Raw genomic sequence first — 25,522 nt, forward strand, 5'->3', positions numbered from 1 at the left:
CGGGACTTTGTCTCCATAAGGACTCTGCGGTGGTCACTCCTACCAATAGTGTCATGGATAGATGCATTTGCAGCAGGCAGATTGGTGAGGACGAGGTCAAGTATATTTTTCCCTCTTGTTGGCTCCCTTACTACCTGCCACAGACTCAGTCTAGCAGCTATGTCCTTTAAGACCCGGCCAGCTCAGTCAGTAGTGGTGTTACCAAGCCACTCTTGGCAATGGACATTGAAGTCCCCCAGCCAGAGTATATTCTATGCCCTTGCGACCCTCAGTGGTTCCTCCAAGTGCTGTTCAACATGGAGGAGTACTAATTCATCAGCTGAAGGGGGGTGGGGGGGGGGCAGGAACAGTAGGTGGTAATCAGCAGGAGGTTTCCTTGCCCATGTTTGACCTGATGTCATGAGACTTCATGGGGTCTGGAGTCAATGTTGAGGACTCCCTCCCGAGCGTATAACACTGTGCTGCCACGTCTGCTGGGTCTGTCCTGCCAGTGGGACAGGATGTACCTAGGTATGGTGATAGCGATGTCTGGAACCTTGTTTGTAAGGTATTCAGTGAGTATGACAACATCAGGCAGTTGCTTGACTTGTCTGTGGGACAGCTCTCCCAGCTTTGGCACAAGCCCCCAGATGCTAGTAAGGAGGACTTTGCAGGGTTGACTGGGCTGGGTTTGCCATTGTCGTTTCCGCTGCCTTGGTCGATGCCGGGTGGTCTGCCCAGTTTCATTCCTTATTAACTTGGTAGCGGTTAGATACAACTGAGTGGCTTGCTGGATGCCATTTCAGAGGGCATTTAAGAGTCAACCACATTGCTGTGGGACTGGAGTCACATGTGGGCCAGACCAGGCTACTAATGTCCCTAAAGGGTCATTTTCATGGTCATCATTAGACTAGCTTTTAATTCCAGATTTATTAATTGAATTCAAATTCCACCTTCTGCCCTTGTGGGATTTGAACCCATGCCCCAGAGCAATACCCTGGGTCTCTGGGTTACTGCCTCCCCGGGTTCTCGACCCTTCCAACAACAGGAACAGTTTCTCTCAATCTACTCTGTCTAGACCCCTCATGATTTTGGACACATTAATATCAGTGCTTCCTCCAAGTGCTGTTCAACATGGAGCAGTACTGATTCATCAGCTGAAGGGGGGTGGGGGGGGGGCAGGAACAGTAGGTGGTAATCAGCAGGAGGTTTCTTTGCCCATGTTTGACCTGATATTCAGCACCATGGTAGCAGCCTTCCAATGTGTTCATTTCACTACAGATTCCCTCTTCTATCTGCCCTACTTCAAACTTTTAATCTGCTCTTTTAGCTTGCTGCAGATGCTAATCCTGCCCCAATATGACTAACAGTGAACCTACTCCCCAGAATCTAACGACATCCCTCTTGAACTGGCTGCCAAGTAGTAAGAGTACATGCGTGAAGCCCAACATGACTCATCCTTGTTTTTAGTTTGTCCTCCTCCTCCTCCTGAGGGAAGGAAAGGAAAGGGATATGAAAGTCAAATTTAAATTTAATCAATCATAGAATGGTTATAGAACACAAGGAGGCCATTCAGCCTGTCATGTCCATTCCGGCTCTCTACAAGAGCAACTCACCTAGTCCCACTCCCCACCTTTACGCTGTAACCCCGAAAGTTTATTCTCTTCATATAATTACCCAATTCTCTTTTGAAGGCCTCGATTAAATCTGCCTCCACCACACATTCAGGCAGTGCATTCCAGATCCTCTCACATGCTGCGTAAAAAAAAAAAGCTTTTCCTGATATCACTGTTGCTTTTATTCCACCCCCACCCCATCACCTTAAATCAGTGTCCTCTGGTTCTTAATCCTTCCGCGAACAGGAACAGTTTCACCCCATCTACTCTATCCAGACCCTCATAACTGAGTCGATCATAACTCATCTGATGCCGAGTTGTGCATTCACCTTAATCTTCCCAATCTGTTACACAGTCAGTCACAAATTACAGCTCAAAAACAATAGACAAAAAAGGCTTTAGCTTTTTAAAAATTCTTTTGCACAGTTGTACTTTACTTCTTATAGACATGCAAATACAAGATTTGACAAGTGTGAACACATGGGCCAGAATTTTACAGAGTTATTTTGAACAGGTTTGAAGGCTGGGGCGGGTTGGAGTGTAAAATCAGGACAGAAGACACCGGACCAGAAGTCCGACATTTTCAAAATGTTTCTGCATTTTGCCGACATGGAGAGTGGACTTCTCACGTTGACACGGTGGGAAGGTAATTAAGGTATTTAACTGGCCAATTCTAAATTTTGCTAACGGCTTACAGCGCTTCAGAGCACCACCTGGTTAAAGGAGATGGAAAATAAGCAAGAGCTCATTGCTGACTCTCTCCAGAATCGAGAGTGCCAGCAAGGCATGCCAAGAAGGGTGGAGTAGTGTGGGCACCAGCAATCAGGGCAGTGGCACTTGATCAAAAGAAAAGTGTGAGGGAAGAAGGGAAGATTTTTGGGGGCGAAGGGTCCCCCCTTGGCACACGGAGATAGGCCACTTGCCATGGACCTCATTCAGCCGTGCTTCAGGGTCAGGGTCTGCAGCAGCAGAGAGGGAGGGAGGTCCACGTACTGGCATCAGGGCATCAGTAACCTCAGGGCCAAAAAGAGGGACTACCTCAGGGCAGGGAAGGCACTCAGTAGTCACTGGAAGGCAGCCAGCAATAGGTGCAAGGCTGGCAGCCCTTTAAATATGGCACCAGCAGACACCACCACCGCCGCCTCACTTCCTATCCAAGTGCTGTGAATGCACGGCCCGTGCTCCTCCCCACCGTTTATTGGCTGGCAGTTGGAAGATTGCGTGTGTACAGCCAGCTGCTCAACGCTCCGAACAGAAGCGCCCCCCCGTTTCCCATCCTGATGTTGGCACCACCTGTGGCCTAGCTGCAAAATTCAGCCCATGTATTTTAAAAAGCAACCCAGTGTTCCCTGTTAATTTAAGAATATTGCAGTGTTAAGAAATCTTCAATAGATTTGTAATGGTACACTTTACAAAATTCCCTCAAAGCTTTCCATACCAGTACTTTAAACACCAGTTGACCTATGAGAAGGATGGAAAACTTGTTTCAACCCTGACATTGTTAACCTGAGATTGCACGCAAAAATCAATTCGCCACAGGAGGGGAAAAGAGAGTGCAGTTTACTTTTCTGCTGTTGCTGCTGTTTATTTGGACCATCTGTCAATAAAGAACTTCCAACATCTGTGGTCTTATCTTGCCTCCTGTTTTTCTTCTGCTGTTTCTTCTCCTTCCTCAATCGCTGTTTTTCTTCCTTGGACACCTCTTGTCCTAACTATTAGAGTAAACAAAGAAAAAAGAGACAGCCTTTATGTAGTTTATATTGCAATGGATTTGTTGAGAAAGACAGTTTAGATTGTATAATGTAGGAAAATTTCTAACAAAGAACTACAGTCAGGGACTCGGACTCAATCCTCTAAATTATCAAAATGTAACAAACCAGTAGAAAACTGTAAGCTTCCCTATTGAAAATGTGAACAATTCTTATTAATACTGCATTTTAGGGGAAAAAAATTCTGAGAAACATCCGCAAATAACTACAGATGTTATCCAAGGTTGCCGAAGCTACATCACTCAAACTATTGTAAGGTATCAGTAATGTGAAGCAATGTGCACGCAGCAGACAACAAACAAATACACTAGCTTTGAAACATTTGCAAAACATGTTTACAATGAATATTGAGAGTTTTTTAAAAAATTGTTGAATTCTTAAAGTTCCTTCATGACTTATGATGATATATAGGTATGCATTCACATATTTTATGAAGTCATTGCAGGATCAAGGGTATATTCACTCAGGCATTTTACATCATTGTATAGCCAGGTTACATTTGCACACATTTTATGAATGTAAATCCTCAAACAAATTTGATGGACTCACAGTACATTCTGACTGCACATCGAGGAATGCATCACATCAGACCAAAAAATACTCCAGGTTTTACACAATACAGTTATACCTATATAATGTTACTAAAATCCAGAAATATGCCACATGGTTTAAACTTAATACTGAACTCAAATAAACTAAATTGTTCATCGTTATACTAAACTTGTTTAAAATTGATCTCATCATAGGATCTTTAAGATCAGTTTTGCCAAAATTCTCCAATAAAGACCAGGGTTTTTTTTTCGATGAACTTTTGGTGAATTGGTTAAAACTAATTTCCTCAACTTAAGGAAAAAGGCAGATTGTTTCCCATTGTTTTCTTACCAAAATCATGTCTGGAGATGTGTGCACATCATATCCAAAACATCAGGATAACAACTACAGTGATGTTATCAACAAAACAGATACACTGCATATTACAAAATTAAAACTTAGAATCAACTATTTCATACTTGTCAGACTTCAAAAATATTTGTGCATTACAATACCAGTGCTCTGCTACTAGCAGTCATTGCAGTGCACAGCCCATTGACAAACAATACAAATGTATTTTACTGCCAATAATTTAGCAGTATTTTGTGAAGAAAGAAAACTTTTTGGAGCTGCCACTGAGGCTCATAAAAACGCTGTTTGTGAACTGTGTAAATAATTTAATGTTGTCATTTAATGCCTGGTAAGTCTCAAATAAAAACGGAAAATGCTGGAAAACGCTCAACAGGTTTGCCAGTATCTGTGGAGAGAGAAACAGAGTTAATAGCTCCAATAACGAAGAGGGCAAAAATGACCAGGGAATGTACCAAGGCCGTGTTCACGGAGGTCGAGCAGAATTTAACAGTAGAGCCTCATTATAATTTTTTTATTCTGCTTCCTGCCCAGCAGCCAGCTAAATTTATAACGAATCTCACTTTTTGCTCAGAGCACTCTCACATTTCCCACCTCTATATTAAATGGTCAAATTGTCTGAAGGCATTGAAAATTCTGTTCCTGCAGTCAGCATCAGTAAAAAAAAAATCACAAAAGGCTGCTTGCAGAGCTTACCAAAAATAGTGCAGCCACAATCAAGGAGCAAATAAACATTTTTGGATGAGATATGTTAGTACTGGGAAATGGAGCACTTTGCCATTGTTAATATCAGCATCAGTCAACGATTACATAAACATAGCAGTTCCGTCTGCTCCATCCTCAAAGCCCATGAGTACTGAAAATGTTTATTTTCCCAAACCAGATACCCTCATGGTCGATCAGACTGAGATAGGGGTAAACTGTACAAAGCAAGGCTCCTAGCAGGAAGTCTCAATCAACAGCAGTAAGAGCACACTTACTTTTCCCAATCATAGTTCCCATTGTGAATGACTCCAAGTTAGGAACAGCATCACACAAAATTTACTTGAAAGTATCAAATTATGGGCACTAGCGATCAGGACCCTTTAGGAATGGCTGAGACTTGGAAATGAAATTAGTTTAGAACCCTTGTAATAGCAGATAATTTTGCCTCAGAGGTCAAAGGACAGAGTCCTAATCCACTGCGCCATTTATTCCCAAAGGACCGAGCGGTTTTATTGGAACTGACTTGGGTGAGCTTTGTCAGATGCCATCAAGATTAAACAGCACCATGTTTCATATGTAAACCAAGACTGCAACCTTACCTCGCCAAAAATGAACCGCAACATTTTACGGTCTACAGTACTACTTTGTCAGACAACTTCTAAACAGGCATGAATGTAAAACATAGGTAAAGCACCGACAATAGAGGTTTTCTCTCATCTGTGTCTACCATAAGACCTCAATACATGATTTTGACTGGATGGCCAATTCCAGCCAACATTACCTAGTTTGTTTCTCTGCCTGCTGTTAACCGTATCAAATTTCATGGGAACAAAAATCAACATGAAGCTGTTTCAAGATCTCAATCACTTCAAACTAGTATATGATTGGCAAAATGACATCAGAGCAAATCAGTCAACTTGTAATGCCTTCAACCACTTTGTCCAGAAAAGGAGTGATTCATTCAAGGGTAGGACCATGTTAGAGCACTTGCCCTTAAAGATCCTGAGCCTCTGACTATGCATGGTATTCTGGTCTTATTAAAAAGCTGACCTCTCGAGAGATCTCGAACTGGAGAACACAAAATCCTGGTCATGGTAAAGAGACGTTCATTTTCTATTTACTTGGAAGATTGGTAGGCCCAACTAAACACCTCACTTTCACAAAAGATAGATGCAACTTTCATGCCAAAAGTGTCATTTTATTTAATACCACATTTAACAATAATTATCTCCCTATCGAAAACAAAATTGTAACTGAACCACTATAAGCCAACATAGAATTGAATAATAATTGTACAGATGCTGCACTATCTCAAACATCAAGATGATCAGTCCACCATTCCTCGATAATGGTAGAAATCTAGCTTTAGTCATGAACATTCAATTCCTCGTCTGTGGTTAGCACCGCAGCCTCACAGCTCCAGCGACCCGGGTTCAGTTCTGGGTACTGCCTGTGTGAAGTTTGCAAGTTCTCCCTGTGACCACGTGGGTTTTCGCCAAGTGCTCCGGTTTCCTCCCACAGCCAAAGACTTGCAGGTTGATAGGTAAATTGGCCATTGTAAATTGCCCCTAGTGTAGGTAGGTGGTAGGAGAATGGTGGGGATGTGGTAGGGAATATGGGGTTAACGTAGGATTAGTATAGATGGGTGGTTGTTGGTCGGCGCAGACTCGTGGGCCGATGGGCCTGTTTCAATGCTGTATCTCGAAATAAAAATTAAAAAAATAAAATCCCCATCTTCAGCCAATGTGGAACCCAGCATGCGAGAAGAGACAAGGCTGAGGGGTTTGCAAGTGTTTTCAGCTGAAGTGCTGAGCTAACAATTGGCTTCCTCCAGAGCTCCTATCATAGGTGCCACATAACATTAAGCAGCTGATTGCACTGGACACAGCAAAAGGTATGAGAACTGACAGCATTCTGTCTGTAGTGCTGAAGAACTGGCAACTCCCCTTACCATTCTCTACCCCAGAGAGTTGTGCAAGCTAGATCACTAGAGGTATTTGAAGAGGAGGTGGATACATTTTTGAAATATCGGGGAGTTGAAGGCTATGAGGAGCTGGCACAAAAGAGGAGTTGAGGTCTAGAACAGATCAGCCATGATCTTATTGAATGACGAGACCGGCTTGAGGGGCCGAATGGCTTACTCCTCTCCTATTTCTTATGTTACCAAGCTGTACCAGTACAGCAATAACACTGACATCTACCCAACAATGTGAAGCATTGTTTAGATATGACCCATCTACAAAACAAAATAAATCTAATCAAGCCAATTGTCAACTTATCGACCTCCTTACAATCCTCAATAATTGATGGAAGGGGTCATTAACAGTGGCATCAAATGACAGTTGCTCACCAATAAGCTGCTCACTAATAGATCGGGATCTGGCAGAACCAATCAGCTTCAGACCTTGTCACAAGCTTGATTCAGAAGTAAAAGTAGCCACCATCAATATCAAGGCAACAATTAACCACTGAGAAGGCCCAGCAAAACTAAGGTCAATTTGGCAGGAGGGGGGGGGGGGAAGAAAAATATTCCAGTTGCCGAAGTCATATCGAAAGAAAGGAAGAGCCGCAGGACACTGGTGCAGGAGTTACTCAGCAAAGACCTCGGTCCAACTATCTTCACCCGCTTCAGGAAATAAACTTTCTTTGTCTTAAATCAGGGGTGGGACTTTGTTGATGATTCTACAGTGTTGAGTTACATTCACAGCTCCTCTGATAATGAATCAACTCATGCCAGCCTACAATAGAACCTGAATAACATGCAGACTTGGGATGACAAGAGGCAGGAAACATTCATACCATATAAGATGCCCATCTCGAACAAGAGACATTTAAGGGGAAGCTAGACTAGCACATGTGGGAAAAAGGAATAAAGGGTTATGATGATAAATTGAGACAAGAAAAGATGGGAGGAGTCTCAAGTGAAGCAAAACACCAGCAGGGCCAGGTTGGGCTGAATGACCCATTTCTATGCCGTACATCCTTTTAAAACAGACTCCAGAAGCTGGCTGAGCGTGTCTACCCCGAGGCAGAGTGCGGCTTTCGAGCAGAGAGATCCACCATTGACATGCTGTTCTCCCTTCGCCAGCTACAGCAATAATGCCGCGAACAACAGATGCCCTTCTCTGTGGCTTTCATAGATCTCACCAAAGCCTTTGACCTCGTCAGCAGACATGGTCTCTTCAGACTAAGAGCAAAGTTCGGATGTCCACCAAAACTACTAAGTATCATCACCTCATTCCATGACAATAAGAAAGGCACAATTCAGCAGACCCCTTTCCAATCCTGAGTGGCGTGAAACAGGGCTGTGTTCGTGCACTTACACTGTTTGGGATCTTCTTCTCACTGCTGCTCTCACATGCGTTCAAGTCTTCAGAAGAAGGAATTTTCCTCCACACAAGATCAGATGGCAGGTTGTTCAACCTTGCCATCCTTAGAGCGAAGACCAAAGTACAGAAAGTCCTCATCAGGGAACTCCTCTTTGCTGACGATGCTGCATTAACATCCCACACAGAAGAGTGTCTGCAGAGACTCCGACAGGATTGTGGCTGCCTGCAACGAATTTGGCCGAACCATCAGCCTCAAGAAAACGATCATGCGACAGGACGTCAGAAATGCTCCATCCATCAATATCGGTGACCGCGCTCTGGAAGTGGTTCAAGAGTTCACCTACCTAGGCTCAACTATCACCAGTAACCTGTCCCTAGATGCAAAAATCAACAAGCGCATGGGAAAGGCGTCCGCTGCTATGTCCAGACTGGCCAAGACAGTGTGGGAAAATATCGCACTGACACGGAACACAAAAGTCCGAGTGTATCAAGCCTGTGTCCTCAGTACCTTGCTCTATGGCAGCGAGGCCTGGACAACGTATGTCAGCCAAGAGCGACGTCTCAATTCATTCCATCTTCGCTGCCTCCGGAGAATACTTGGCATCAGGTGGCAGGACCGTATCTCCAACACAGAAGTCCTCGAGGCGGCCAACATCCCCAGCTTATACACACTACTGAGTCAGCGGCGCTTGAGATGGCTTGGCCATGTGAGCCACATGGAAGATGGCAGGATCCCCAAGGACACTTTGTACAGCGAGCTCGTCACTGGTACCAGACCTACCGGCCGTCCATGTCTCCGCTTTAAAGGCGTCTGCAAATGCGACTTGAAGTCCTGTAACATTGATCACAAGTCGTGGGAGTCAGTTGCCAGCGATCGCCAGAGCTGGCGGGCAGCCATAAAGGCGGGGCTAAAGTGTGGCGAGTCGAAGAGACTTAGCAGTTGGCAGGAAAAAAGACAGAAGCGCAAGGGGAGAGCCAACTGTGTAACAGCCCCGACAACCAATTTTTTCGGCAGCACCTGTGGAAGAGTCTGTCACTCTAGTATTGGCCTTTATAGCCACTCCAGGCGCTGCTCCACAAACCACTGACCACCTCCAGGCGCTTACCCATTGTCTCCCGAGACAAGGAGGCCAAAGAAGAAGAGCAAGTTCTAGAAATGATTAATATCAGTAAACTGGGTAAATAGAAGGGATTTACTTTTAATATAATTTATTTATGTTGATATTAGCACAAGAACACCTTAATGTAGAATTTAGAATTAAAGGTTTAAAAAAATGATTTTAATACTGTTAAAGTGCCAATGAAGAGCTCCAATTAATGTTATGCATTAACATGCTTAAATACCAGATTTATGGAAAAACTTTGTCTCCATAGGACGAGAAGCAATTGAAGAAATTAATCAAATTCTACTGGGACAGGTAGGACTAAAACCAGGATAGGGTAATGTACCAGAGGTGGTCCATAGCATAGAGGTGGTAAAGGAGAATAGAATGATCAACTGCATCAAAAAACATCTTAAAAGCTAAAGTGTAGAAAGAGGCTCAACTTGTCACTGCAGGGACTTAAATAAGAGAGTGGTTGAAGAGATGGGTGTGGAGTTAATTTTGCTGCATACGTTAACAAAACAATTTAGAAGTTCACTCTACTAATATGACTATTTGATATAGTAAATAGAAAATTGTTTGCAATTTCACATTCTAAGCAGATTATGTTCATTAAATATTTTAACTGTTTGCTCCTACCAATCAATTTTAAAAATCCTAATAAATTGCAGTGTTTATCTGCTACATGATTTGTTACTATGATTTACTAAATACAGGAACAAGCTCAAACATGTTAATATAGACAATAGTAAATTAGTTAAAAGCATGCAAGAAACTGTACAACACACAGTACTAACACTCCACAGTGGACTCCAGATAAGTGAACAAAGCTACTGAAAAGAAGCTGTTTACTTAAACTGAAGCATTTTAAAAGGGAAAAGTACTTTTCAGTATAATGCTTACCCCACTGAGAACACATCCCTACCCATTTGAAAGGACAAATTCCCATTTGTACCCTTTGAGATCTAATCTGCTGCAGGCAATAGGAACAGAAGGGTGACAATAGCTCTCCAAATGTAACATTCAGCCAGAGATGAATATATCACAAACACTGCAATGGGTTTTCCATTAGTAACAAGAACTTGAATTTATACTGTGCCTTTAAATAATTCTTTCAGGACTCTTCACAATTTCTTTTTATTAATTCATTCATGGGATGTTGGCATTGCTGGCAAGGTCAGCATTTATTGCCCATTCCTAATTGTCCTTGAGAAGGTAGTGGTGATCAGCCTTCTTGAACCACTGCAGTCCGTGTGGTGAAGGTACTCCCACAGAGCTGTTAGGTAGGGAGTTCCTGGACTTTGGCCCAGTGATGATGAAGGAATGGCGATATACTTCCAAGTCAGGATGGTGTATGACTTGGAGATGGTGATGTTTCCATGGGCCTGCTGCCTTTGTCCTTCTAGGTGGTAGAGGTCATGGACTTGGGAGGCGCTATCAAAAAAACCTTGGCTTCTTGGAAATAAAAAGACCAAATGGATGCTTAGCGAGGAAGGCAAAGATTAGAAAGGATGACTAAAAGTTTGTCAAGAAGATGGGTTTTGAAAGGTGGAGTGAGACTGAAGGTTTTTTGAAATAGGTCCAAACTGTTAGTGTCTAATAAGTTTTATTAATGGATGTTAAATACTTACTGGTTGAAGGTAATAGGGTGAACAGGTGTTGCATGTTGATTAGTTAATTGCACTCAAATGTAAATATAAAGAGCCAACCAGCACTGGGTGAGTGTTGTTAAGAGTGGAGAAGTAAGTTCTGTAGCAAGTAATAAACAGTCTTCATCAAAGCAGCCTTGTCTCAGTGTCTTCACAAACAGGCTTGGAAGTTTCTCTAATGTTGGTAGCAGAGAATAGTTGCCTGAAAATGAAGATTGGAGACTAAGATTTGTTTTCAGACAGGAGTCTAAAATTGGAGGGTTTTTTGGAGACGGCTATGATTGGAGGTTTTTTTCATTTTTTGAAGAAAGATGACAAACTTGGTGTAAGGTGTCAGGATATGATTTTGCACTGCTGTTTTGTGAAGCTGAACCTTGTTATCAATGGAAGAATGAAGTTGATCTATGGACGTGGGTTACATCTTTACCAAAGAGGAAGCATGGAATAGCCCTTGCACATTTACTTCCTGCCAGAAGCTAGATCAGGGTCTTGGAGCCAGAGGTTCTTCATTGGAGAATCTCAATTTATGGATAAAATTGATATGAAAGATGACTTTGAGTGCTTAAGAGGTGTGATAAATTTAGAAAAATTGAAAGTTCTTCCATACTCCATCTTATGGAGTTTAACTGACTATTTGCAAGGTTGCAGTGATTCTACTTGGAAATTCCTAGATCAATACTTGCCTTCAAATTGTTGGACTGTACTAGGATATTGAAATTGGATAAGCTCTTGGTATTAACTGAAGTTAAATTCAAAGAAAGAGATATGCTTTTTGATCAGATGTCTGACACCTTGAAAGTTTTTGGGGAAACATTCCTTTCTGGCCACTTTCATGGTGCAAATGGGCTCTTGAGCAGTGCCACCAAAGGTGGAGGATACAATGCTAGCAGCATTTCAAGGCTGTTCAAATATGGGCCCAAACGTCAGTATGAAAGGAGAATCACATTCAATGAATGAGGACAGACACCCTTTTGGCAGCCTTAACAGATGGCAGGAATTGGGCAATTATGACAGAAGGATGAACCCCAGGAATAACCAAGGGGTGGTCAACAGGTGTTTCTGATGTGACCCAAAGTATCATCATGCATTGCATTGTCCAAAAAGGAATAACACTGTTTTGGAGATGACATGACGTGGAAGGTGAAGATGGCGCGACTTATCAATCCGAAGGAATTGTACTGGTCATGAGAAGCTTCAGTCCGGTAATGAGTGTCCTAGTCACAATTGTTGGATTGTGCACTACTAGACAGTGGGTGTATGTCCACAGTATGTGAAGTGGACTGGTTAAGGTGTTACATATCTCACGTAGAGACTAAAGTAAGGTCAAAGAATGATAGTTCCACCTGTTTCAGGTTTGGGGATGACAACATTTTGAAATCACTAAAAAGTGGTAATTCTGTGTAAAATAGCAGGGGTAAACCATTTTATTAGTATGGCTGTTGTATCCAGTGAAATACCTTTGCTGTTTATTTAACAGCAATGAAAAAGGCTCCAATGAAATTGGACATATGCCAAAGACTTGCAAGTTGATGGGTAAATTGGCCATTATAAATTGCCCCCAGTATAGGTAGGTGGTAGGGAAATATAGGGACAGGTGGGGATGTGGTGGGAATATGGAATTAGTGTAGGATTAGTATAAATGGGTGGTTGATGGTCGGCACAGACTCGGTGGGCCAAAGGGCCTGTTTCAGTGCTGTATCTCTAAATAAATAAAAATAAAAAAGTAAAAACATTAGGCAATTGTCTTTGGGAAATCTCTAGCTTTATGGTTTAGTCAGGACATTGTATTCCTTTAGTGAGACCTAACTCCTCTAAGCAGGATGTTAGAGGTATTAATGGCATCCAGGGGTAGGGATTTAAAGGAGAATAGGCAAATTATTTCAAAACTACATGGACAGTTTACCCATCCATCTTATCATAAGTTGAAGATTCTCTCAAAGATACAGGGGTAATAGATGATGACTACACTAAACTTAGAGGATATCAGTAGAAAATGTGATGTCTATGGAAAGAAAAATACAGGAGGATGCCATCGTGACCTGTAGTGAGTCTCCCATTAGCAAGGGACTTGAAGGTATGGGATAAAGACAAACATTTTTCTTCTTTGCTTTATAGACATAGCAACTAGATTTAGTCCATCAATGTTAACTTGTAATGATGAAAAAGTGAGTGGATAAGATAATGGAAAGGTGATTTTTTTTTTTAAATTTCCAAAATATACTTTATTCATAAAAATCTGTAAAAATTACATTCCCAAACAGTTTAAAACAGCATCAAGTCAAAAATACAAACAGTGCAAAGGAGGTCAGTTTCCTTCCATACCATTATGAGTTGCCTCACAACCCTTCCATTTCACATTTGTCCTGCCAGATACATTTTTACATTATACAGGAGACAGAAATTTTCACAATACAGTTCGAGGGGTTTCCCATGGGTCCAGCCCCTCAGTTCAGCTTGGTGGGGGGACCTTACACTGTGGTCTTTCCCCATTGAGCCTTTGCTGCGGCTGCCCCAAGCTTTAGTGTGTCCCTCAGCACGTAGTCCTGGACCTTGGAATGTGCCAGTCTGCAACATTCGGTGGTGGACAACTCTTTGTACTGGAAGACCAGCAAGTTTCGGGCAGACCAAAGGGTGTCTTTCACCGAATTGATAGTCCTCCAGCAGCAGTTGATGTTTGTCTCGGTGTGCGTCCCTGGGAACAGCCCGTAGAGCACAGACTCCTGTGTTACAGAGCTGCTTGGGATGAACCTCGACAAAAACCACTGCATCTCTTTCCACACCTGCTTTGCAAAGACACATTCTAGGAGGAGGTGGGCAACCGTCTCTTCCCCCACCACAGCCACCGTGGAGCATTGTGTGGAGGGGGCAAGACTTCGGGTGTGCATGAAGGATCTGACTGGGAGGGCCCTTCTCACCACCAGCCAAGCTATGTCTTGGTGCTTGTTTGAAAGTTCTGGTGATGAGGCATTCCGCCAAATGACTGACTGTCTGCTCGGGGAACCATCCGACAGGATCCACCGTCTCCTTTTCCTGTAGGGCCTTGAGGACATTCCGTGCAGACCACTGCCTGATGGACCGGTGGTCAAAGGTGTTTTCCCGCAGAAACTGCTCCACGAAGGATAGGTGGTACGGCACGGCCCAACTGCATGGAGCGTTCCGCGGCAATGTGACCAGGCCCATCCTTCGCAACACCGGGGACAGATAGAACCTCAGCACATAGTGACACTTGGAGTTTGAGCACTGGCGGTCTACACACAGCTTGATGCAGCCGCACACGAAGGTGGTCATCAGGATGAGGGCCACGTTGGGTACATTTTTCCCGCCCTTGTCCAGAGATTTGAACATAGTGTCCCTCCGGACCCGGTCCATTTTAGATCCCCAGATGAAGCGGAAAATGGCTCCGGTGACTGCCACAGTGCAGGAGTGGGGTATGGGTCAGACCTGCGCCACGTAGAGCAACAACGTGAGCGCCTCGCACCTGATGACCAGGTTCTTACCCACAATGGAGAGAGATCACTGCCCCCACATGCCCAAACTTTTGTCGTACCTTGGCTACTCGCTCCTCCCAGGTTTTGGTGCACGCCCCGGCCCTTCCAAACCATATCCCCAGCACCTTCAGGTAATCTGACCTGACGGTGAAGGGGACAAAGGGTCGGTCAGCCCAGTTCCCAAAGAACATGGCCTCGCTCTTGCCGTGGTTAACTTTGGCTCCCGAGGCCAGTTCGAACTGGTCGCAGATGCTCATCAGTCTGCGCACAGACAGCGGATCTGAGCAGAAGACGGCGATGTCATCCATGTACAGGGAGGTTTTAACCTGAGTGCCTCCGCTGCCTGGGATTGTCACCCCTCTTATGCTCGCATCCTTCCTAATAGACTCAGCAAAGGGTTCAATACAGCAAACAAACAAGACTGGGGAGAGAGGACAGCCCTGTCTGACTCCAGATTTGATCGGGAAACTTTCAGATTCCCACCCGTTGATTGAGACTGCACTACTGATGTTTGTGTAGAGCAGTTGGATCCAATTGCAGATTCCCTCCCCAAACCCCATTTTGGAAAGCACGTCCATCATGTAGGTGTGCGATATCCTGTCAAAAGCCTTCTCCTGGTCCAGGCTGATGAGGCAGGTGTCCATCCTCCTGTCCCGTACGTAGGCGATCGTATCCCTGAGTAGCGCGAGACTATCAGAGATCTTCCTGCCGGGTACAGTACAGATCTGATCGGGGTGAATCACCAACTCCAGAGCAGATTTGACTCGACTGGCTATGACTAAAGGTGATGGGAATGGGACTGGGAGCACTGGCTTTATTTCTAACTGACAATGGAGGAGGAGAATTTGCTAATGCACACGGCAGCAGAAACCCCTTTTTAGTAATGGGATTTGAGAAAAATCATGCCGTGATTGCTCTAAAAAAATTTTAGCTGACCAACCAGATTGTAAATTGACTACTGCTCTGGCATGGGCAGTATGTGCAAAAAACACTCTTCAAATGGTTGATAGGGGCTATAGCCCCCATTAATTAGTTTATGGCAGGAATCCAAAAAGACCTTCGGTTATGTGGGATTATCCTCTGGCTTTAGAGGAGACTACAATTAATTCAATTTTTGCAGAACACTTGAATGTCATACAGGCAGGTAGAAAAGCACTCAAGGTGGCGGTTTCAGGAAAAAAAATCAGGAAAGCTTTGAGGTATCTGATCAGGCCATTAGAAAACAATTTTAATAAGAGGGTCATGGTGTATTACAAAAGACAAGGGCAGAAAGAGTGGAAAGGCCCAGGAAAAGTTATAGTCCTCATGTGTGCACACATACTTTAAGGAAAAAAGACAACCAGGAAAAAAGGATTTTGGTTTACAGCTGTTTCTTAGGAATAGAAGGAATAATAAAATCAATCAGTTTGTCATGTTCTGGTAGGAAATTCTTCAGTCGGGTGAGGTGGCCTATAGTTAGTCTCCCTAGGCAAGATTGATGAACAGTCTGTGGTTCGGTGTTCACGGCAATTCGACTGCAGCAGGCATCACATAGGTCTTTCAGCAGGGGTGTAGCAACAAGTCTGCTTAGGACTCTCAGTAGCAGTAGAAGCTTTCTTCAGGTTCTAGGGTTTCCCGAAACAGGAACCACACTGGATGCAGGAATTCTTCAGAGACAGGAGGCAATAGGAATCTCCCACCTTTCAAATACAGGGTTTGTTTTCAAAAGATGCAAGTTTCCTTTACAGAGAGATGTCTTTTCGGGGTCTTCGACTTTGATTGTCAGGCAGGTAAGAAACCGAATTTCAAATGCCTACTTTGTCCAACTCACTGGTTTTTAAAAAGGGTCCAAAAAAAAACCTTCCTGAGCCGATCACATGACCAAACAGTGTCTCCCCTGTCATCCTCTAACGAGGTCAAAAACCCCTGGCTGGCTTCCTTGAAACTGCTTGCTTTTCCTATTACATACAAAGTCAACATCCAGACAGTTCCAGCTATTTGCAGGTGTCCAAGTCCACTGAAAAATCCTCTTCAGTTTTTTAAATAAGAATTCTAAGATTTTAGTACAAAAATAAAACTTATGCACAATAGCAAAACACTAATTTTGCAACATGGCAACTAAGCCATTAGAGTACGTTACTCTCAGCTTATTGGCACTGATTGTACACTGACCGAATCTGAACAAATGATGGGCACTGAAGCACCATGTACTTCGCATGCACATATGTCAGACCTTTACAAGCAACAGATTGTGACAGATAACAGGCTAACAGTGGACCAAGTGATCATGAAGAACCAGATTAGGCCATTTATCCCAAAGGTCAACTACCAAAAGCTGGGACTAGAGTGATGAATATGCCAGAAGGGGCTAGTGAATGGAGGGAAGGCACCATTATAGGAAAGGCCACCAGGAAATATAAACATTGGCTGCAAGATTGGCACATAGATTGGCAGAAGGAAGTGAAAATGTGGAAGGCCGGAAAACTTAGTGCAAGTTCAGACAGTGGGCCTAAAGATGATCATAGTATAAAGAAAAGGTCACTTCCTTGTAAAAGGAAGTCTGGTCGTAGAAGGGACAGGTCAAGTAGCAGCAGTCTAGAAAGGGATAGGGAATTCAGTAGGGGATGTGGTTTCACAAGAGCAAGGACCAGAGAGGTGAGCATCGCAAGAAGCAGGAGTCCTTAAGATAGAGAAGTTTTAGTAGCTGCAAGTTAGATAGTAAGTTGGTAAAGGATGCAAAACAAATGGTTGATGGGGGCTACAGTTGGAGAGAGTTGGGCATATACAGAGGTGCCAGATAGAGGACAACCAGCATTGTCCCATAGATGGATCTGTACAGAGTAAGTACTTCCCGATGGTACATATAAAGCTAAGGCCAGACTTGTAGCTCTGATCTGAGGAATGACTAGGCGACCAAGGTTAGAGTGGACTCCCCAACAGCAGGAAAAGCAAGTTTGAGGATTTTTCACGCCCTTTTTGCAACACTCATGGGGAATATATGTCCATTGACATCAAAGCAGCATCTTTGCAAGGAGAAATTTCAAAGGGAAGTATTTTTAAAGCCACCAAAAGAAGCTGGAGATAGAGGGGAAATTATGGAAGCTAAACAAGGGTGTTATGGGCTAAATAATGCATCCAGGGTGTGGTATTTTTCAGTTAGGACCATCCTACTAAAAGCTGGTTGTATTCAGCTGAAAGCAGATCCAGCAATGTTTTATTGGTACTATGAAGAAAAACTAGCAGGCATTTTTTTGATGCACATGGACTATTTTCTGTGGCGAGGATCTGTGGCATTTGAGAAATTTGTGGTACATAAAGTTCTACAGGAAATTAAAATTGGAAGTCGGGCTTCGGGAGCTTTTAAACATAGGATTGAATATTAGGCAGTCTAAGTTCAGGGTAACCCTAAATCAACAGTCTTACCTAGAGAATGTAAATAGGATCCCAATAAATCGAGCCAGATCCCCTCAAAAGAAGCAGACTTGTTAAGGAGCTTAATCAGGAAATTAAACTGGTTGTGCACACAAACTAAGCCAGATGCTTGCTATGATGCATTAGAATTGAGCACCGTGCTGAAAGCAAATAAGACATTGAAGAAATTGAGTTTAGACAAATGTATACAAGTTTCCAGCATTGGGTGACCCGGAAGAAAATGAAATTAGTCTTTTTTAGTGACACCTCACACGCTAATCTTCTTGATGGTTATTTGAGCGCAGCAGGCTTCATTGTATTTTTGGTGGGAAGAAATGATAAATGCTGCCCATAAGCCTGGGAATCAAAGAAAATAGAGGATCGTTAAAAGCACCCTAGCTGCCGAGACAACTTCACTGATAGAAGTGATAGATATGGGTATATATTAGAGTATTTTAAAGGAACTCAGAAAAACTTTCCTATAGAATGCTATATAGATAACCATTCTCTCTGGGACAATGTCCATTCGACAAAGTGTGACTGAACAGGTTGAGGATTGATCTAGCGAGTATAAGAAATGTAGGAAAGAAAAGAAATTTCCTAAATAAAATAGTTCGACACAAGTAATCAGTTATGTTTTACAAAGACATGCTTGTTGAAAGAAATTGTTGGATGTCCTCTAAGAGGGCCATCTTGTGTTATGAGTTAGGAAAACGTGGAAATTTTGTTGGATCGTTTTGTAATTCTTTAAACACCTTTTTTTGCTAAAGGGGAATATACAGTATATTAATGGCCAGTACTGTTGAAGGTTGATGGTATAATGCAAGATAAAGAAAAATGTATTGTCTCCTTTTTTGTTTTATATATGTATTTGAAGAGGGGAATCTGTTAGGGTCCAATAAGTTCGGTTAATGGATGTTAAATACCTACTGGTTGAAGGTAATCGGGTGAATGGGTGTTGATTTAGCTAATTGTACTCAAATGCATATAAAAAAGCCAGCCAGCACTGACTGGGTGAATGGAGAAGTAAGCTCTGTGGCAAGCAATAAACAGTCTCCATCAAAGCATCTTAGTCTGTGTCTACTTCACAAACAGGCTTGGAAGTTTCTCTAACAGATTCAGGTCATTGCTGATAGCTCCACCGCTAAATGTTGGGTGAAGGAAAGGAGAGATACACAAGGGCAGAGCCAGGTAATTAGAATGTGTCTGATTGAGGAGGTTGCACAGAGGGGAAGATCCCACCATGGAAAACTAATCATGGAAAAGTCAGCCCATTAATGTGTTATTTTCTTTTCCACATTTTTTTCAGGAAGAGAAGTGATAGTAAATTTCATTTAGTTAATTCACTATGACTTAGTCGGTGTTCACTTGCTTTCTGTGAAATAAAGCAGCTCAACGATTCATATCTGGTCTCTTAGCAAGGTGGCTCTGTGCTCAATATTTCAGGAGTAGCATTTTTTTTTATTAAAAGGTACTCTTTCCTCCACTTACAAATTAATTGTCACTATTTATTCAGCTGGAATTTGCTGATAAAGAAACTCTGAATGCATGCCATTATTAATCTGTAAATCTGCCAGGAACTTGTGGCAAGAAAGAGATACCCCTTGATTTGCAAATTGCTACCGTTTGCTGGACAACTATCACTACTCTGCCATTACTTCACAAAAATGGCATCTTGCCCTTAACCACCATACGAGTTTCATGAAGTTGCTGCATTTACACATTAATTGCCCACTCAATCCACCACAAAGTTAGTTAGTAGCATAAGTACACTTAATTGTTAATTGCCAATCAGTCTCTGTCCATCTAATAGTGTGGACTCATTCCTTCAGATGGTGAATTGTTGTATTTTTAAAAATCAGTTTACTTTTTTCCTTTTTTTTCCCCCCCCTCTCAATCCAATCTTTCTTTCGATCTCTATTCTTTTCTGTACTTGATTTAACATTGAATTCATACACTCTAACTCACCCTCCTTCTCAGCCCTGCATCTGTGTTAACATCACAATCCTTAAAACTCATTGGTTAAAGCAGATACACTGCTGGACCTGTAGTTCACCCAGATTCCAGTTGAAAAGTACTTTTAATGTATTTAAAATATCAGAATATCACTCCCAAAATTTCCTTTTCAGTTTAAATTACTATCATGTTGACCCTTGGCATTCTGGATATTGAGTTGAGTTGGGCAGCAATCTGCACCCTTAGTTCTGTCCAATCTAAGAACTGGAGAGCAATTCAATTGGTAAATAGAGACCAACTCCAAGTATGAATTAATTTTGATAACCATGTTCACTTACCAATTAACTGCTGGCTGGAGACCAACTTGGGTACAATGTGACCAGGCTTTTTCTGACCATTACATGCCAGGTCACCTCAGTTAAGTTTTTTTTTTAAACTTCTCATTTGCGATAGACATTATATTTTTAAGAATGAAAACTGCTTTACATTAATAATTTATTATCCCCTTTAACAAATAGCAATATTGTACTAGACCCTGATGGAATTACTTACTTTTTTTTCATATCATTGCTATTTTAAAGAAGTTCTAACTTGAACATAGTTTCAATATGGGACTCCAGTTAACAAAAGATTTTAATGAAGTTACTTCCTTCAATTTGCTGGTCTTACTATCAAGAGTTTTAAGTCACATACCACATGACCACTAATACAGGCTTACTGCTGATCAAAAGATACCTACAGATGGGGGACGCTTACTTTATCTTATTCATTATACGACCAAACCTGCAGTCCCATGACAAGAACCAAAAGCTTCGTAAATTATTCCATGCTCTGAAGTGTCTCAGTTAAGATAGTGTCCAAAAGCAAATTAAACAATTTACCTTTTTTGTCTTTTTATTGGCTAAGTATATACATAAAAATATGTGGGATTGAAACAGACCCGTAAATGGAATACTTCAACCCTTGTTCAAAATAGGAATCCATCAAATGCAGTGAAACAGCTCACAAGGTATAATTGGAAATATCAAAGCCACTATCCATTCTTGTAAAAAAACAGATCAGCAATCATTTTAAAAAATTAAACATGGCTTGCAATGAAAGAGAATATCCAGCTTACACTCGTTGTGAGGATGACCTTTAACTGTCACAGTTTCCTTATTTATGATATAAAACAGGATTACCATGATATATAGGCAGATGGGGGGAAAAAACTGAAACTGCAATCCCATATGTGTAGCATTTAATTAGTGACTTCCTGCATTTTAAATTTGTTTTCATGCAAACTTAATTGTCAAAAAAGCCCAAGCATTTGGCTTAGTTTTTATGGACAGTAAATATATAAAATTTACACAAATAATGCTTCTAAATCCAGATATTAGCAACATTAAAGAGTAAAGTTTGAAGCAATATCATACCAATAGCATGCAAGGTAATCATTTTGACACAATAACTGTAATCTGTGTTTGCTAAGTCAGGTGACGAGAAAAACATCCCAAATGATGCTTTAAGAAAAAAATCTCCAATTTAATTGAATTTGTTTTTATACATTAGAAACAAATCATTGGAATTAGTCGTAAGCCTTGCTATGGATGGATGTTAAATGAACTATGGAGACAAAAAAAGTCAGAACCTACCTTGTGTTGGATGACTTTCTTACCCTCGCCATCTAAAATATACAAAAACATTGCAGCGAAAAGATTCATTATTATGCAGCACAACACACTGCAAAAAACAATAACATTGGCCATTTTACTGGGGTTTATGTGCGTGGTTTTGCATTACTATTTTGTCCCAATTCTCAAAGCAAACCAATGCCAACCATATATCTGCAAAAGGCAGCGATTTAAAGAACAAGTGAGTTTTGGACAAGATCTGGGATATCAATGTTAAGATATAATTTGTTCCTCTTATTCTATTTCATAGCCTGCCCACTCCATGTTTAGTTAATAAGCATAACAAAAACAAACAAACACAAACTGTAATGCAGTGGTTATGATGGACTAGAAATCAAGAGACCTGGACCAATAACCCAGACTTCAAGATCCACTGTGGCAGTTTGAGAATTTGAATTCAGTTTTAGAAAAAAAATTGTAAATAGTATTAGTAAAAGTGACTATGAAGCTGTTGGAGTGTCATAAAAACTTAACTGGTTCACTAACATCCTTTAGGGAAGGAAGCCTTCCATCTTTATCTAGTCTGGCCAATGTGACACCAGTCCCACACCAATATGGTTGACTCTAAATGCCTTTTGAAATAATGTAGCAAGCCACTCAGTTGTATCAAAAACCAATGCCTATGGTTGAAGGTGGTAAGCCATCACCACTTTCTCAGAAACTAGGGATGGGCAATAAATGTTGGCCTTGCCAGCAACATCCACAACCCAAGAATTAATAAAGAAAAATACCCCACTGCATTTCAGGACAGTATCAACTAACAGTGGTTTTAGTCCATAGATAATTAGCAGCAACTTTTCACTGGGTGTTATAAACAGGGAGCTCTTGAAAAATAGATTTTAGAAATACTGAAAACCCTTCAGCTTATGACATGATACTTGGGAATGCAATAGATATACCAGTTTCAACCAAATGTTTTACAGTCAGCACTAATCACATTTTACGAGCTACTGGGAACTATAACCTAACTATAACAGAGGTAGCCCAGCAGCTATGTCAGATGATCCAAGTTGGAATTCAGATTTCAGTAGGTACTTGAAAAAGTATTTAAGTGTATGTAGGCCTATACCTTGTTTGAATGTGAGCACACTTTTCACCTTGAGTTAGCTATTGCAGCATGAGGTAGAATAAGCGTGAGAAACAAGAGTGTCATAACTACAATGATGAAGCTAAACCCAGATTGAAAAGCATGAGGGAAAGGAAATCTTCAACTAGAAATCTAAGCCAAAGAATATTAAATGTTAAACTGTATTGATATAACAGATCTCATGATGGCAGTTTGTAATTTCAGGTACATTAAATACATCAACTGAGGGGTTGTAATGGCACAAGCTGGATTAGAACATTTTCGCATAATATAGGATCAAATCATGAAAATGCTGAGAACATATTAAAATTCTGTGATGGCCCCATATATTGATTAATACATCTGACTGTTTTTGAATCTCATACCTTTAAAAGGTCCTGTGAAATAAAACCATTAAGAAAAACAAAAGACCTTTAATATAAAACAATGTTAACTTCCTTTACTCACAAGTTAGCGATGGAGGATGGAGACCCCCATCAGTACCCTGATGTAACCTTGCCATTTTCTCCTACTAGACACCTGGACCACTGGGAGCTGCTCCATTGTCAATTTTTCACAGTTCTCTACAACAAGCTACCTTGCTTTAAATAGTCACACATTTTCTGGGTCTCGTGTATGTCTTTTGTTTCTCCCAACATGCTTCCTTTTGTCTTATATTTAACCATCTTCTGTCCCTCTACCTAATCACCTGACAGGTCATTCTTCAACTTTTCCTGTGAATGTCTGTCATTTCTTTCTTTCTTTTCTCCCTTCCTATAAGTTGTTCAGTTGTAATATCTTCCAGTTCCCACGGAGAAGGGTCACTGACCCGAAACGTTAACTCTGCTTCTCTTTCCACAGATGCTGCCAGACCTGCTGAGTGATTCCAGCATTTCTAGATATTAGAAATGTTAGTCACATGTCTGTCCCAAGAAAGCCTCAACTAACAACTTTTGCTGATGGAATCTTTTCAATTAAGCTACAAAGCTGGAAGATGAATAACAGTCATGCACAATATTAAATGAAGGGGATGTCTTAAGGGGCGCTTTCCACACTGCCAAAGAAAACCAAAACCTGGAGGATAGGAGAGACTCGGTCAAGCACCATTTTTGCTGTCGCGGAAATTGCATCAACTTCCGGTAATACAACTACATGAGACCACGCAATAGTACTATTATTTTTTGCTAAAAGATAAAACCTTCCCTTCTCCTGAATTACTGAGGAAAGTCATTCGAACCTTACCCAGAGCAGAGTTGACACTCGCACTGCTGCTACCGCCGCTACCCGGAAGCCCAGGCTGCCCAGGACCCGTTCTACCTCCTTCAGACATTGTGCATACAGTCCGCTGCCGCGCCTGCGCACAGCCACTGCGCTCTCTGACATCAGAATGAGAAGATGGTTGCATGCATCAGTATCGTTAGGTCCGAGTATCATTTAGTAGAAAATCACTCAGCAGTATATCATCAACTCAATGACAAAATACTGCAATATCACATAATCTCTCCTAATTATTTACAAAATAATTTTGTATTTTGATATTTATTTTCTGTCAATGATTTATTCACTTTTGGGGATTTAGACTTCTAAAAGGCCAACAACCCCACTGCCTTGTGGGCGTCTCGGGAGAGACCAAGGCTAAGGGAGTAAACCCTAACAGAAAATCCGGAGCGGAACCCCGTAGGCGGTCATGTGTCACCTTTGGCATGTTTCCGGCAGTTCCTGCAGCCATACTGGTGCCAAACGTCGTGTCCTGCACTCCTTTGGACCCCACCAGAAAGGCCGAGAGGGGGGTTTTGACGACTGGGCAACTCTCAACCTCCATAAATTTGCCCAGGCATGCGCCATGGAGAGGTCACTCCATAGTTGCCTCACAGCGACTGAAACAACACGGAAGGCAGCAGTTACGGGTTATAAGTCCAGATAAATTGGCGTAGAAACTGGGCGCCACGGGTTGCCTTTGTCGGTGGGAGAGGTCATTGCACCTCACTGGACAGCTACCGCCCGCCTCAAACCGGGCAGCCCCCGGTCAATAAGGTTCTGTCCCGCCACAGTCTGCCTGCTTCAATGGGTGCTTGGAGCTCAGGGTCATTGCCCGAAAGGTGGACTGATACACCGCACCAAACAACATGAAAAAAGGAAAGGTACCAGCCCTTCGCTTTGCAAGCTGGAACGTCAGAACTATGTGTCCTGGCCTGTCGGAAGACCTTACACAAATCAACGATTCTCGGAAGACCGCCATCATTAACAACGAGCTCAGTAGACTCAATGTGGACATTGCAGCACTTCAGGAGACTCGCCTCCCCGCGAGTGGCTCTCTAGCAGAGCAAGACTACACCTTCTTCTGGCAGGGCAGGGATCCTGAAGAACCAAGACAGCATGGAGTGGGCTTCGCCATCAGAAACTCCTTGCTCAGCATGATAGAGCCTCCCTCAAATGGCTCGGAACGCATACTGTCCATCCGACTGCTCACCACCTCTGGTCCAGTACACCTACTCAGCATCTATGCTCCAACACTCTGCTCCCCACCTGAAGCTAAAGACCAGTTCTATGAACAACTCCATAACATCATTAGCAGCATCCCCAACACCGAACACCTATTCCTGCTGGGGGACTTTAATGCCAGGGTTGGGGCCGACCATGACTCATGGCCCTCCTGCCTTGGGCGCTATGGCGTTGGAAGGATGAATGAGAACGGGCAGAGACTGCTTGAGTTGTGTACCTATCATAACCTCTGCATCACCAACTCGTTCTTTCACACTAAACCCTGTCACCAGGTTTCATGGAGGCACCCAAGATCACATCGTTGGCACCAGCTAGACCTCATTGTCACAAGGCGAGCCGCCTTAAACAGTGTTCAAATCACACGCAGCTTCCACAGTGCGGACTGCGACACCGACCA

At 42.3% G+C, this 25,522-nt stretch overlaps 1 protein-coding gene across 1 annotated transcript in view; it reads right to left on the reverse strand.

Moving 5' to 3' along the window:
• Window positions 1–24,043, reverse strand: part of eif2b4 (eukaryotic translation initiation factor 2B, subunit 4 delta) — a 75,286-nt gene extending 51,243 nt beyond the window's left edge. The window contains exons 1-3 of the mRNA XM_068026032.1: window positions 23,866–24,043; window positions 21,519–21,550; window positions 3,160–3,307 (exon numbers count right to left, since the gene is read on the reverse strand). Coding sequence (XP_067882133.1) covers window positions 3,160–3,307; window positions 21,519–21,550; window positions 23,866–24,028 — 343 coding nt within the window. The 5' untranslated portion in view covers window positions 24,029–24,043. The remainder of the gene's footprint in view (window positions 1–3,159; window positions 3,308–21,518; window positions 21,551–23,865) is intronic.
• Between the last annotated feature and the right edge of the window lie 1,479 nt (window positions 24,044–25,522).

This window comes from Heterodontus francisci, chromosome 3, assembly GCF_036365525.1.
Source record: "Heterodontus francisci isolate sHetFra1 chromosome 3, sHetFra1.hap1, whole genome shotgun sequence".
Classification (NCBI taxonomy): Eukaryota; Metazoa; Chordata; class Chondrichthyes; order Heterodontiformes; family Heterodontidae; genus Heterodontus; species Heterodontus francisci.